General features: G+C 39.8%; 1 protein-coding gene across 1 annotated transcript in view; it reads right to left on the reverse strand.

Moving 5' to 3' along the window:
* ZNRF2 (zinc and ring finger 2) overlaps positions 1–14,057 on the reverse strand; it is a 56,735-nt gene that overhangs the window by 7,319 nt on the left and 35,359 nt on the right. The window contains exon 3 of the mRNA XM_085051233.1: positions 454–559. Coding sequence (XP_084907359.1) covers positions 454–559 — 106 coding nt within the window. The remainder of the gene's footprint in view (positions 1–453; positions 560–14,057) is intronic.

Raw genomic sequence — 14,057 nt, forward strand, 5'->3', positions numbered from 1 at the left:
ACAGGTTAATTCACTACTAATGTTTTCATCTTGCTTATATCATTCATCGACATTTTACTTTCTGTAAAGTGCAGACACTTATGAAAACAAAGCAAGGAACAGCTTTAAAAAGCATTCCCCCCTCTCCATGCCCAACTCTATCAGCATTTGACAAAACTTAAGCCCACATGACCTAAGCTCCTTAGTCATGATACACACTCCTTCCCCATCCAGGTGATTTTGCAAGAATGAGAAGATTGTGACAGGGAAAATTAACTTCATATACATTTGGTGGAGATGCAGAAAGATGTCATTTAAAAAACATCTTTAGGTTTGCTGCTGCTGTTTCTTTGTTGTTTGTTTTCAAATGCAAAAAGCAACTAAGTTCTAGCAATTGTTTAAGCATCCCTTAAGAAGAGTTACCCAGTAAATGCAACCTTCTGAAATTTTTTATCCATCCTAAGGAATACTTGCCCTTTATGATATATGCAGAGGCAAGGCAGCCGTGCTATAGTATCTCCTTGCTGCAGCTCTTCCAGGCATATTGCACACTCCCCAGCATCTTTACTCAGCACATCCTCTGAGGAAAGAGCACAAAGTGAAATGGTTAAAAATCAGACTACTACAAACAAAATGTTCGTTTTTCAGAACATCAAGGACAGCTACAGAAGAAGGTATTTTTTGTCCTGCAGAAAGGTAAGGATCAGTGACACTCCAGCTGACTGAACATTCATGATGAGAACCCATCCTCAGTCTTCAATATGGAGGTTAAAGTTCAAGCCTGAACATAACATTTATCTGGACAAGGCACTGTAGGTAAGTAATTAGGTAAAGTTCTTCCTAACTTCTAAACATTTACTCTGTCATTTTCTTTTTCTACTCTCCTACTTATCTCTCTATACATCTGGCTTTCTTTGACCAGCCTTGCTGGTACTCCCATTTCACACCTTCAACCTCTTCTCACCACGCTAACATGTTCTACATCCCATCCACCTTTTTTTGTCTGTGTAAAGTATGCAGCTGTTAACTGTAGGAATGTGAGATTTCCATGAAGGAAAGATCAATGCTGTATGGCTCCAATGACCCTAAACTGGAGACATCCTGAAAACTCCTGAATTTTTTTCAGCATTACCAAATCCCGTAACAAAGGAGGAAAAAGTAAGTTACTAGGAATGCAAAGGAGTTGGCTTTCACAAAGAAGTTTCTGGGAAAACATATTATTTTTAATAAAAACCTTCTCTCTTGGACACTTCTCTTAGCCAGAATGTGGGATGCAGAATTCAGTCTTAGCATGAAACAAAACAGAAGATCACATAAGGCCCTGTTTGCCAGATGCAGATTAAAAGTCCCAGTTAGACACAACCTCACACAGTCCACAGGGCACTCCCAACAAGGGACCACATAGCAACCAAACTGGCAGATCAGAAAGGTGCACAGCTGGCAAACTAAAGCCCAAGTGTTCAAGTTTCCATGGTTTCATGGGAAAAGCTTCCCTTTCTTTACCAAAAGGCACCTTAACTGATTGCTTATGGAGAGTACCTTTTCCAGCTACAACTGAGAAACCAGCAGCTCTATGCTGCTCTCTCTCTCCAGTGGCTCCAGTACTCAGCACTGGCATTCCAAACACAGGGAATGACAGACAGCTAGAAAGCTTCCATGGCAGCAACAAAGTAAAAGGAAATTACATTGTTTCCATTAAATGACAGCCAGCTGTCCTGCAGGTGCTTAGGTTTCCAAAGCAGTGCTTATTTCAGTCTCCACTATATTCACTGGCTATGCTAAAGATACTGCATAATGCCACAGCTGTACCACCTTCAGGGCTAGACGAAAAATACCTAGTGTGAAGTGGATTATTATAAAGAAAAATATTCAAACCAAAACAATAAACTATATCCACCACAACTAAGAAAATTTTGAAACCTTATTTTACACATGGTAACATTATTGGAGGGTGTGATATTAAAAACGTGCTTCTGTTGTTCTACCAGAAGCTGTAAGCTCCTCAGAACATTAGAGATACTTAAGAGACAAGATAATTTAAAACAATACAAAATATTTTAAGAACTCTTACCTGTCAACTTGCCCAGAAGCAGGTGCAAAGGATAAATACCACCTTGAGGGTGGATTTTGGTGTTTGTTTGGGTTTTTTTCAATAAAAAGATATTCTAATACCTGACACCAGGAGGCAAGTACTCTCCAGATATTGTCCTGCTACAGAGACATCAATCTTTGCCTGAAGCTCTCAGACTTTACCCTTCTAGACCTCCTCTTTGCACAAGTTTACAAGAACTCCTGTGAGCAGTTCTCTTCTCACAGATTGTAGGAAGCAGCACGATTAATAATTCAAGCATGTATCATACATACAGAACATACTCAATAAAAATATTTCTTCCCATGGAGTAACTTAATCAGATCAGCAGCTGCTACCCAAAACAAAATGGAACTAAGATATCTCTAGTGAATTAAATCCCAGTCTCACTCCCTCAAGCAGTCTCGAGAGGGAAGCATTTAGTCAAGCTTTGATAACAGAAATTAAAAAGCTGTCCGATAAAAATACAGTTTATAAAAGAAAGCATTCCTGTGAATGGCTTTCCCATCGTTCTCTATTGTACATGTCTGGCTTATCCTGCACTCCCCAGACTGCACAAGGCTTGGGTCTGAACTCCCACTGAGCAATTTAACAAGGTTCTGCACCTTTTGGCTAATGTTAGGGCATGATGCCAATTTAAACATTTGTATCTCCCACCAGCCCTGGCCTAAGTGTCTGACACTCCTTTTGTTTTCCCTCCAGTATTCCTGTGCTCTCTCTCTTGCCAATACTGGCCCTATTGCACAAGTCCCTGGCAAACAGCTTGCTGCCCTCCCTGGCTTCATCCCAGGCTTTCCAACTGGGATGAGCCACCAGGCACACACTGGGCTTTGCCTGGTCATGCCAGAGGGAGCTGGTGAGAATGACAGCTGGCACGGACTGGACCTCAGAAACACAGTGCAGTTCTGCCACCCCTGCACAAGAGATTCTGTTAACAGGTCTCAGTGCTTCTCTTCCTCTGGAATAATGAGGAATCAGCACTTCCTACTTGTGTCAACTTCATGAGTCCAACCTAAGGCTGTTGTGCATAAATACTGAAGGAATGAGTACAAAAACCCAACTGCTGTAAATGCCCATGTGTACCTAGCACATTAACATACTACAAACCCATATAATTAAGCTCATAATTAATTACACATGTTGAGTGATGACAGCAAACCCAAATCCTTCATGGACTTATGATACCTTGGATCTGACTACCTTTTGACCATTTTAGGTGATTTGGATCATCAATCTCAAATAAAAAAGGAGTGAATAATCCTGTTAGACTTGGATCTGGTCAGAATTTGTTCTGTACTTGTTTTATACAGCACTCTCCTACACCAACACCAGCTTGTATCAGATGCAAGTCAGTTTAAGGGCCATTTAACAACGACTTTCAAATGTATCTGTTACAGAAAAATCTGTAAATCATTTTGCACAGAACCACTGCAGTCTGAAGAGGGTTTTTTTGGTTTTCATTTTTTCCTGCAGCAGAGTGATTCAGCAGATACACATTATTTTTTACAGTTTTTCACTTAAAAAAAACCCAACCAAACAGCAAAACACACAAATTCAACAAAAGAGTAAAGCAGTTTAAAACTTCACCACTGTTATGATTAAAACATTTATATCAGTGTATTACTTAAATGGAAGTGGGAAGAGGAAATAAGCCACATTTTTCCATATCGCCCACATGTGGGTACATACACAAATACCACACCCCCACATCCATGTGCATTGCACCAAATAGGAGGTAAACACTCCTCTGCCTTCCCAGCTACTTGAACAAGTACTCACTAGCCAAAGACTAGTGTCAAAGATGAAATCTTGCGAAAGAGCACAGTACTTCCCTCCTGAGTCTGCTCAAGCACTTCTCTTTTTTTCTCCTCTATCCCTGCTTACTACTGTTTTAACTTCTGGTTGTCAGTAATTTTTCCTCCTAAACTTCTTTTATCTTTACTGGAAAATAAATTCTACTCCACTCCTGCATTTATAGCAAAAGAGGTAGTACTGGATTAAAAAACAGGCATCCTGGCAATTTTGCACATACTTTACCAATTAAAAACTTTTCCTACAACTTTTGAAAATACATCCAATAATTACAAAAGCCACTACCCAGCCATGATTAGGATTATAGGCAATGACTGTGATTAAACTGCCTTTAAACTGAGGACTGCAAAAGCACATGCATTGCATACCTTCTGGATAAGGTAATTAAAATCTGTTCCACTGCTTTTTGTTTTTTCTTTTAAAACACAGACAGATATAGCCCTAGGCTCAAGAAACCTGAAGTCACAAATCATGGAGATGTCAATACATTTTGGGGAGATATTACTTTATAGTTGCAATATTTCACTTTTCTCTGGGCATTCACTGGAAACAGAACACCAAGTTAGAAACACCTTGACCGAATTCAGTATGACAACTTTTCAAAACATCTGTATTTTTTCTAAAATTTAAAACCTTAAGTGTCCATGGAAGCTGCCACCACAACTAGCTTTCTAGTGAAGGATACCACAAAACTCTATCCTTTGAGGAACACAACTGAAATTTAATTGAAACATTAAATACTTTTGAACAATATTGAATCAGCACTAAAACAACAGCCATTAAAAAATCTTGATGAAAATGTATTAAATAGTACATATGTGTCTGTTACACATTCATTCGATTTTGAAGCTGGTGACTAAAAACTGTCTTAGTAAAGTACTAGAGACTGTCTTTGCTTGTTTTGAAATGGAGCATGTAGAACTCTAGACATCAAGAAGCCAATATTTTTGTTCACATGTATAGCATGAATTCACCCATATTGCAGAATTTATTCTACATTTTTGCTGCTATCACCTTTGCTGATATCACAAGGAGTCAAGAAGGACCCACAGGTCCTTCTTACTATTCGGTAGCTAGAAAATGTGTATAATGTGATTACACACTCTTATTAAATGTTACTGACTTGATTTACTAAATCTTTATGGCTTCTGTCATATCTGGTTTTCTCCCTTTCAATTTCTTTCTAGTTGTATCTTTTCTTTCCTCCTCTTCACACTCATTTTCCCTAAAATGTGCTCTCTCTAGACATATATTTTCTACCACTCCTCCTACCCTCCATCATCTCATTTAATTTTCTGCTGCAAAACAGGCACTGGAGAAAGGAGTAAGAGTGACATACTTTTAATCACTATCTGATACAAAAAATGCAGACAGCCTTCTTATATGGGGTTAATGTCCTTGGGAGAAGTAGACACGGGAATGCAACGAAAACCATTATGCAGGATGTGCTTCTCTCATGTAGCTTAGCAATTGTCTTTGCAAATGGGTATTGACTGCAAGCAAAACCTGTCTTTCCCAGACCATCCTAAGCACTAAGAGAGCCAGCAGTTTCTTTGACATTCCAGCTGTTTTTCAGTATTCTGGCTGCCACAAGAAGAATACTTGTGATTCTCTAGGGATCATTCTTGGATGACCAGGTCAGCCATGCGCTGCTGCCCAAAAGTTGAGGCAGAAAGACACTCTGAAGGTGAGTTGATTCTTTAGTGCTCAGAGCTCTTAACAGCAGGAGGAACATCATTCAGTTGTCACTCTAGGTGCTTATTTTGCCACTGAGCTTTCACAGCTACAGAGTCAGTCAGCAGACTGAGCAAGGCAGAGCTGAAGCCATTAGTTTAGTTCACCTATTAAGATTGCACCTTCACAGCCAGATGTGGAATTTCCACTGCCCTCAGCAGGGAGCACACCTTCTGAAGAAGCAGTGTGTTCCTGACTAGAAACATTTCTTTTTCCTCTAATATAAGGCACCTCCTCTAGATCAGATGTAAAAGGGAAGATATTTAGCATCCAATGTTTTAACTTGCACCACAGCTAAGCAGTTTTCAGGACTGGCAACACCACTAAGCTGAGCAGGTGGGAATTCAGGATTAGCTCCCCTGAATAACTTCAATCCAAATTCCCTTTTATGCTTCTGAAAAACCCCAATACCCTTGTGCAAATCAAACAAGCACAGGTTACAACTTTTTGCATGTCCAATAACCCCAAACACCATCGCACAACTCATGTGGTAATACCCAGAACTTAAGCAATCCAAAAATACCTTCCCAGCTACAAAACACAAAAACTGAACCTCTCCAAAGCAAGCTAACAAGCTACAACAAATGTGACACTTTATCAAATACTGACAAAGCTCTTGATGAATTGCTGGGCCAGGGGTGTGGTGATGTTCTTTGGCATCTCACTCTTCACCCCTTGCAACATGGCAGCCCATTACAATTTCCTACTCCACGTCCAAGCATTATCCTTGCTTTCGCCTTCCCTCTCACATAGCTCAGTGCTGGTCCAGGACTGAGATAGCCATATACAAACAGATACTTTTCACAAAAGACTTCCTGCACAAACATTATTTACAGTCTTTGGTGCTCCCTCTTCTTAAAACACAAAAGTAAAGGGGAGGGAACATACAAAACAAAGAGAAAGTCACGCAAGAAAAATATTTGCAGAGTAAGACCTAAGTGGCAAGACTTGTGTCACAACACCAGGCTGAGAAACAAGGAGGTGGCTGCAGAAGTTTCATTATTTCTAAGCTAACCCACATTTGAAGAACTGTTTTAAATTTTTATGGGACATTCTGAGCTTTCAGAAGCAAATTCTGAGAAATAGCTAGATGCTTCCTGTTCAGACAGATAACAATCAGGTCTATGGTAGAGAAAAAAGTACTTCTAGTTAGTAGATAAAAACAGAAATAAGTAGTGATAGAAATACATTTTAGAGAGCAGGAGTGAGAAACCTTGTGTTGTATAGTCCTAGTTTACCTAACTAGAATTGTATCCAGGTAGGTAATTAATATAAAAGGCAGAAGCAATTGCACTCTAAGGAAAACAGTTCTTTTGTAGAGAGATTTAGCTTCAGCAACCACAAGGGAAACCTAGCTGGAGCTATATGATACATGGTGTCAATGCAAGTTATGGTTCTGTGAAAAAGAAAAGAAAATTAAATCAAATCCCAAGTATAAATAGCACAGCTTAAATGCAACATCCAATTAAGGTATCTTGCCTGCATACAAAGTCAAGTTTGCACCTTGGGGCTCCAAGTGAAAAGCCAGGCTTTGCAAAGAAGGCCAAGCAGTCAGAGAAATAAAGCTCCTTGCTTCCAAGCATCAACATCCACAACCACTCCTGTGCTATCACAATCAGTGTATCAGCTTTCTCAGTCTATATTTATACTTCTGGCAGAGAGTGTTGGGGTGAAATAGGTATTCATACTAGATAAATTCTATCAACCAAACTGGACATGAAATGCCTTGTACTCCCATCTTAAGATTTATTGCCAAAGTGACTGTGCCTTTCCACAGTATGCTCTCAATACAATTGTCTGATGGACTCTGAAACTTCTGCTTAAGTCTTTCCAATGTCTGTTTAATCGGTCTGCTTGCAGTTTGAGATGCCTTTGGGCATTAAATCATCTCAAGATAGCTAAATAACTTTCTCCTGTTCCACTGGCTTCTAAAGGTAAGTTCCATTCACCACATTTGTAAGTACCATGCCTTTAAATTGTCAAATTTTGGTCCAGGTAGGGGCCAAAGGTAGGGGCAACTGTTCATAAATGAATCACAAACAGTCTTGTCCTCCAGAACATGATGTAGAGAGTTTTTGCCAGCCTTACCCATCTTGTACTAAGTCCCCACCTCAAGTGAACTGACATATATTTGTTTTTTGAATGACCCAAGGGGTACTTCGTTCTTGAAAAGTCTTCCTTGGCATGCTGTGTTTTGTCCAAAGGCTTACCCCCTTTCTCACCAGAAACACTACATCTGAGAGATAATACTTCTAAATATTGTCTTCTCAGGAGGCAATTGGGTGAAAAAGTCTTGAATGCAGCTGTAGGAAACTTATGCCCCACCATGAAACCCCACCATGAATGGTGCACCCCTGCACATTCTGTCTGAAACAAAGCTGCTTCGTTGCAGCACATAGAGGAAGGAAGCTGCCTTGAGGCTGTTTCTTTGGTTTTTCATCAGTATTACATGACCTCTCAGGTTATTGGGTGTTAATCTTGAATGTCAGGAGTTAAAAGCAGCATGTAAAGGGGCAAACCCGCAGGAAACAAAACAGCAGCAAAACAAGATACCTTAGGAAACACTGTAAAGAAAGGATCACCTGGGGAACACATCCTCCTTGGCTCCATCAGGTAAGAATGATTTACACTTCTCAAAGCTGAGTTTACCATCAAAAAGGATCTTACACCACAAGTATGCTACAAAAGGAGGAGTGGTTGATTAAATGGCCAGAGGCAGCCAGCATGTATTGCTGGGCTGAATTCAGGGAATTCAGCTGAATTCAGGGAGGGTTGTTTCTTACAGAGAGCTGGAGATTGAGCTGGGATGATGGACTCTTATAGAAGCAGGCAAGAAAGAATACTAGTGTAGGATCCACGCATGAGTATCTTCTATTGGTTTTGTTTGTTCAGGAGTAAAACAAAGCAAAATATTTAAGTGCTACAATCCATACCAGTACTAAGAAACTGCTATGATAGATGAAAAATCAGTCTAGGCCTGTTGAAAATTTGGGATTGCAATCCAGAAATCCAGTTCAAAGGTGGGTGAACCACACAGATTCCCCTTAAGCAATGGGAAGGGTTACCAAGCAGGGTAGACTCAAGAAAAATGAAAGAGACCTGCATTCCAGCTTGTCTTGCATAGCAGATAACTTCTTTACTAAAGGTAAGAAAAAACAAAACCCGAAACCAAACGTAAACCCAAACCCACCAATAAAACAACCACCCAACCAACTAACCAAAACAACAAAAAAACCTCAACCCCACCACAACCAGCTACGCATATAACCCCAAGAATACTTATCTGCAGAAGGTTTTCTGGTATTAAATCACTTGTGTATCTGAGTTAATGATTTCATGAAGAAAAGCTACCACTGTGGTCAGAGAAAAGTGAAGAATTCCTTCAAATGCAGTGCAGAAAGAAGTCTCTTCCAATAACTTTACAGTCAGAAGGAAGACTTCACTCAGATGCTCCAAGTCTGTTAAAATGAGCAACTTTTCCGAATCAAGACTGGATGCTATCACCAACAGTGTTCTTAAAAACTTGGCAGGTAAGGCAGAGGACAGATGTGGCAGAGGAAACAACAAAAGGTGACTGTCTGATCAAGCTGAAGGAAAGATCTAAGTTGGAGAAGATCTCACAAGTGCAGGATGTTGATGAGGCTGTACAAAAAGATCCCCACTGAGTTCAGGAAATCCCTTTTGCTTTGTCAGCTTTTTAAAGTGACTAAATTTATTTAATCCCCAACATAAAAGGACACCAAAAAGACTGCAGAGAACAGTTTTTCAAATGGCAAGTCTTCAACCACTCACCATCACAGAAACTACGGTCAGAAACCGTAGAAATTGCTTTGCAATGATTTTCAATTAAGAAGTTTCATTTTTCATGAACTAAGAGTATGATGGGGACATGCTGGCCTAATGAAATCTGTGAGAACTCTCACCTGACAGAAGGCAGACAGAACAAGTGCATTAGAAAACTTCACAGAAGGAAAGGGTAGGGTAATAAATGTGTCCCTGAACAGAGGCAGATAGAGGGAATGAAAAGCAGTTCAGATGAAGTTATCTATCCCTATTAGTCTGGGCAACATGGGTTACTTCAATGGCGACTTGTTTTGAAGTTGGATGAAGGACTTGATTCCATGTTTTGTTCACTTTGTCCTTTTCCAGGTTCCTATTCCAGGCTTCCTACAGGTGCCCTGAGCACAGTGAGTTTTGCCAAGTCTTTTTTCCAGTCTTTTAACATTGGCCAAGTAACTGACTCATTGCAAGCTCACAGAGGAGTTTGGTTTGATCTGATGCAAAATGAGTGCACAGGGAGATGGCATGAAAGATGAAACTATGAGCCTAAGGTAAAACAGGAGGGGAGAAAAAGCAGGTGTGTGTGACTAAGACACTATTCTTAGGGAAGATATGAAGCATTACCAAGCAATACACAATGAAAACACTGGTGCCAAAACTCAGCGTGCATAAAGTCTGGATTATTAACCCCAGAGCCAGGTGCTGGGCCTAGAAGGCACTTTTCCCAGCAGGCTCCAGATCAGCATTCTCCAGGTTAACACAATGTCTGGTGTTAACGTGCATACACGAGACAAGGATATAAATCACTGCATAATTTTTACTTGTCTGTCTTTTCTGTTCACAGCAGACAGACTGCTTTTTACAAGCTATTCCTATTTTAAATGCAATTATCCTTGTGATATAGATGGAATGCAAAACATGTCTGAATGCAAAAGGGTCTGATAACATCAGATATTGAGTCAGAGTTTTCAAAGTTATCTCCATTTTTCTGCTCTACACTAACCCATTATCCAGTATTATAATTTATTGCAGCAAACATAGAGATACAGTACTTCTGGTGCTAACAGGTACCTACAGGTTATTACTACCCAGTGAGATACTGAGTATGTTGGTATTGAATTGCAAGAGGAGGAAAAAAAAAAACTAAACAAAAAACCAAACCACCAATAAACATTTCTTTACATTTTAAAGCAACTAAGTGAAATAAAAAACAAGCACAATTTCAACAGTATTCAGCAATCATGATCATTCATGAACAATAACAAAAAGATTAACAGAAGATTAACAGAAGATGTGTTTAAAAAAGCAAAAGTCCCCAAAACCACTTTTCCAGTATTTGTTTCAAGTTACATGCCCATAATCTAGCAGTATATTTCTACAGCCATATTGGAGTTTTATTTTTCTCCTCCTTTTTTTTCAATTTAGGGGCTACCAAAACTATTGAACACCATTATAACATCATTTCAGCTAATAAAGCCATATATTAAAACAGACTCTCCTGGAACTGGGGAGAAGAAAAAAGGTAAGTGTTAATCAAACAATTCATTCCTCCATCTCCTCATTCCAAACAAATAAATACCATTTATGGGCTAAAAATTATTAGTGAATACATTCTCACTTAGCTACACAGAGGCTATCAAATACCCAACGTTATATATAAATAGTATCTAATGAAACTTCACGCAAGGAAGGAGGGCATGAGAAACATGGTCAAAATGATGAAAATCTGATACAGCTTCAAATTACAGATAGCTGTTAGTGTAAGGCTAAAATGGAAGTTGAGGTTTTCATGAGGAAATTTTAACAAGGTTTTATGAGTGTCAATACAGTTCAGCACTAAACATGAGTGAAGTTTCTCATGTTTCAGTTGTGTGTTAGAACTTGGGGTTATTTCTGAAGATGAGCAAATCTGTAGCCACGTGAGACAAAGTTATGCAAACCTTGGGGAGCAAGGAGGTTCCTCCATGGAGGATACAACAGGCAAGTCTAGTATTTTGTACCTATGTCAGCCTGTTCTAGAATCACTGGGTTTTGCTAAAAATACTAGAAACTGATCGTCTCTCCTGTGTAAGCAGTGATAATAACACCCAGTTCAGAAGTGAGAGTACTCTACCTCACAGGCAAATGTTCTCACCCACCTTGTTTCTGAAGAGTTTGGACTGTTTTATCACTGAAATCCTCTACAAAAGCTGGACTGACTTATTTTCTACATTGAAGAGCTGAGTCTGCAGCTCAGAAGCACAAGAATATTTAAGTAATCAAAGGGTAGCAGGTTTTAAAGCAAGATTTTAATCTGAAGAAAAAATAAATTACAAGTGACATTTCAGGCAATACTTTCAAATTGATCTGCCCTTAGGGCAGTTTCTGAGCCAGAAGTGCCTGCTTTTCTTTTATATTTCTTTAAGAAAGAAAAAAAAAGGAGAAGAAAGTACTGATCTGCACATAATCTGCAAAACTGTGAGGAATTTAGGGAAGGAAATACCATGAAATTCCTACAGATCACTAAATCTCAGTGAGACGAAGTCTGGCAATTATATTTTAAAACCCAATGATTTCAAGTAGTTTTATTTCAACATCCAGCCAATTAAATCCATTTTCTATTATTAGAAAAGGGATATTTTCAAGGTTTTGTCTTCACAGGGCAACAAAGGGAAAAAGAAAAAAAAAAAGGCAGATTGCTGCTAGCAAATGAGTAAAATCTTAAGGTTTTAGAGGTATCAGCTCTGAAGACTGCAGAATTACCATACAAAACTGGCAAAACATGGAACATTATTTCCCCTGGAGCTAAGTTCCCAGCAGTCACAAGACTGCAGCAGTTGCAGCCGCGATTTATGACATCCTCTGAATGACCTCTCAGAGCTAAAGACTGATTAAGTGCAAGGCATGGAAGGTAGCTCCTGTCTGCCTGCATCACATGGTGTGGAGTCACAGCACAGCGAGCGGACAGAGCTGTCCCTGGGCTTGCTGCTGCACTGCACTGCCATTATGTAAGAGAGCCACAGTGACACACAGTGCAGGTAGCAGCTCCCCTCTTCACCCCATCTGCACCACCCCTCGGGCAGATGTTCCTTGCAGCACTGCTTCACGGGTGTATCTGTCATTTTCTAGGACAAGAATTGGCATTTGGCTTCAGCAGTGCTGTCAGTGCAACAGCCAGACAACAGCAGTATCTGAGGTTAAGGAGTAGCATATAAGTAAAACAAATAACTTGAGCTATTCAGCACATGAATGATCCCATTTTCTCTATTTCCAAAACAAGCAGGCTTGTTCTATAGCTGTCTAAAGCTCTACTGTATTTATCCAGTGCTGTATATAAAATATTCCCATGGCACAGGTATGCATTTATATAAAGGCAATTCCAGTGTACTGAAAGGAAAAAATGTCCTGCTCTCAAGAACTGAATTAAGTATGAGGTGGCACTGCAGCTATTTTGGCTAGGAGTGATTTGCCATGGCTTTATCACAGGAAGTTCAGTCTAGCAGATTTAGGCCTGGTTGAAGGGAAAGTATGCAGACAATACTTGCCCTCAAAGGTTTGTTAAAAGAGTAAGTCACATGCACAACAAATCAGAGAAAAGTTTAAGACATTAAAAGGTGTGATCTCTGCAGTGTGACGTCAGCAGGATCCAAGCATGTCAATTTTACTTCATCACAGAAGAAAGAAAATCCAGCATCATCTACTGAGCATTTCTAACCTGAACTACGAAAGTGAGCTGTCATAGCTTCTTCACAAATCTATAACTCCCTTTCTCTTGCATGAAAAGCAAAATAGTAAGCGATATTGACACCTCAACCACCACCACTACATTTCCAAGAGTGTATCTTACTGAGATAAATGGGGCAGTCTGCAGTTCTGGGAACTGCTGCTCCAGACATTCAAAGTACTTCCCTTTCAGTTACACTGTGTTCCCATTTGATGAGCTTTCTTCACAGCCACACCATTACAAACACACAGCTTACTTTTCTGGCTCCACAGCAAAGGGTTGACAGTTTGTGGGTGTGGAGGAAAGATAAGAGACTGAAGCCTCTAGAAGTGCTGCAACTCCACACTGTAAGAGAGTGACCCAGTTCATCCAGTGACTGAGGCTGGAATGGGGTCACTGAAGCAGGTCCTACCTCCTCCCTTTAGCAGGCAGGCACAGGTTGCACAAGTTGAACTAGAGTGTGGTTTTTACTTAATTACATTTATCAGTGTTACTCTTTAAGATGAACAAACTCCCTTCCCAACAGACCCTGAAATATAACAGGCTGCTTTTGTAGTGACGCTCTGTCACGGTCCCCTTACATGCTCCTCTGTGAGGAGTATCAAAAACTGTTGAGATTTGGGATGGTAGGAAGGTAATACAGCTTTACTGAACAAAGGGAGGAAGAAATTAAGTTTGCCACCGTTCCTCTTGGCAGTCTGGTTTGGACAAGTAGCTATCTCTGGCCTAGACTGGTGAACATCAGTGAAAGTTTGCTCTTTTTCAAACATTACGAACAATTCCCAAAGGGAGAAAGTACAAACCAGTCAATATATTTTAATCAAACATTACTTCAAACACAATTTCCCTTCTTAAAATGACAATTCCCTCCTCAAATTTAATGATGATTTGCAAGACAAGCTATGAAAAGTTTGAGCTGATATTATATTAATTCACAGAAGAACACCTGTGCAAATGTCT

This window comes from Lichenostomus cassidix, chromosome 2, assembly GCF_008360975.1.
Source record: "Lichenostomus cassidix isolate B80296 chromosome 2, HeHo_3.0, whole genome shotgun sequence".
Classification (NCBI taxonomy): Eukaryota; Metazoa; Chordata; class Aves; order Passeriformes; family Meliphagidae; genus Lichenostomus; species Lichenostomus cassidix.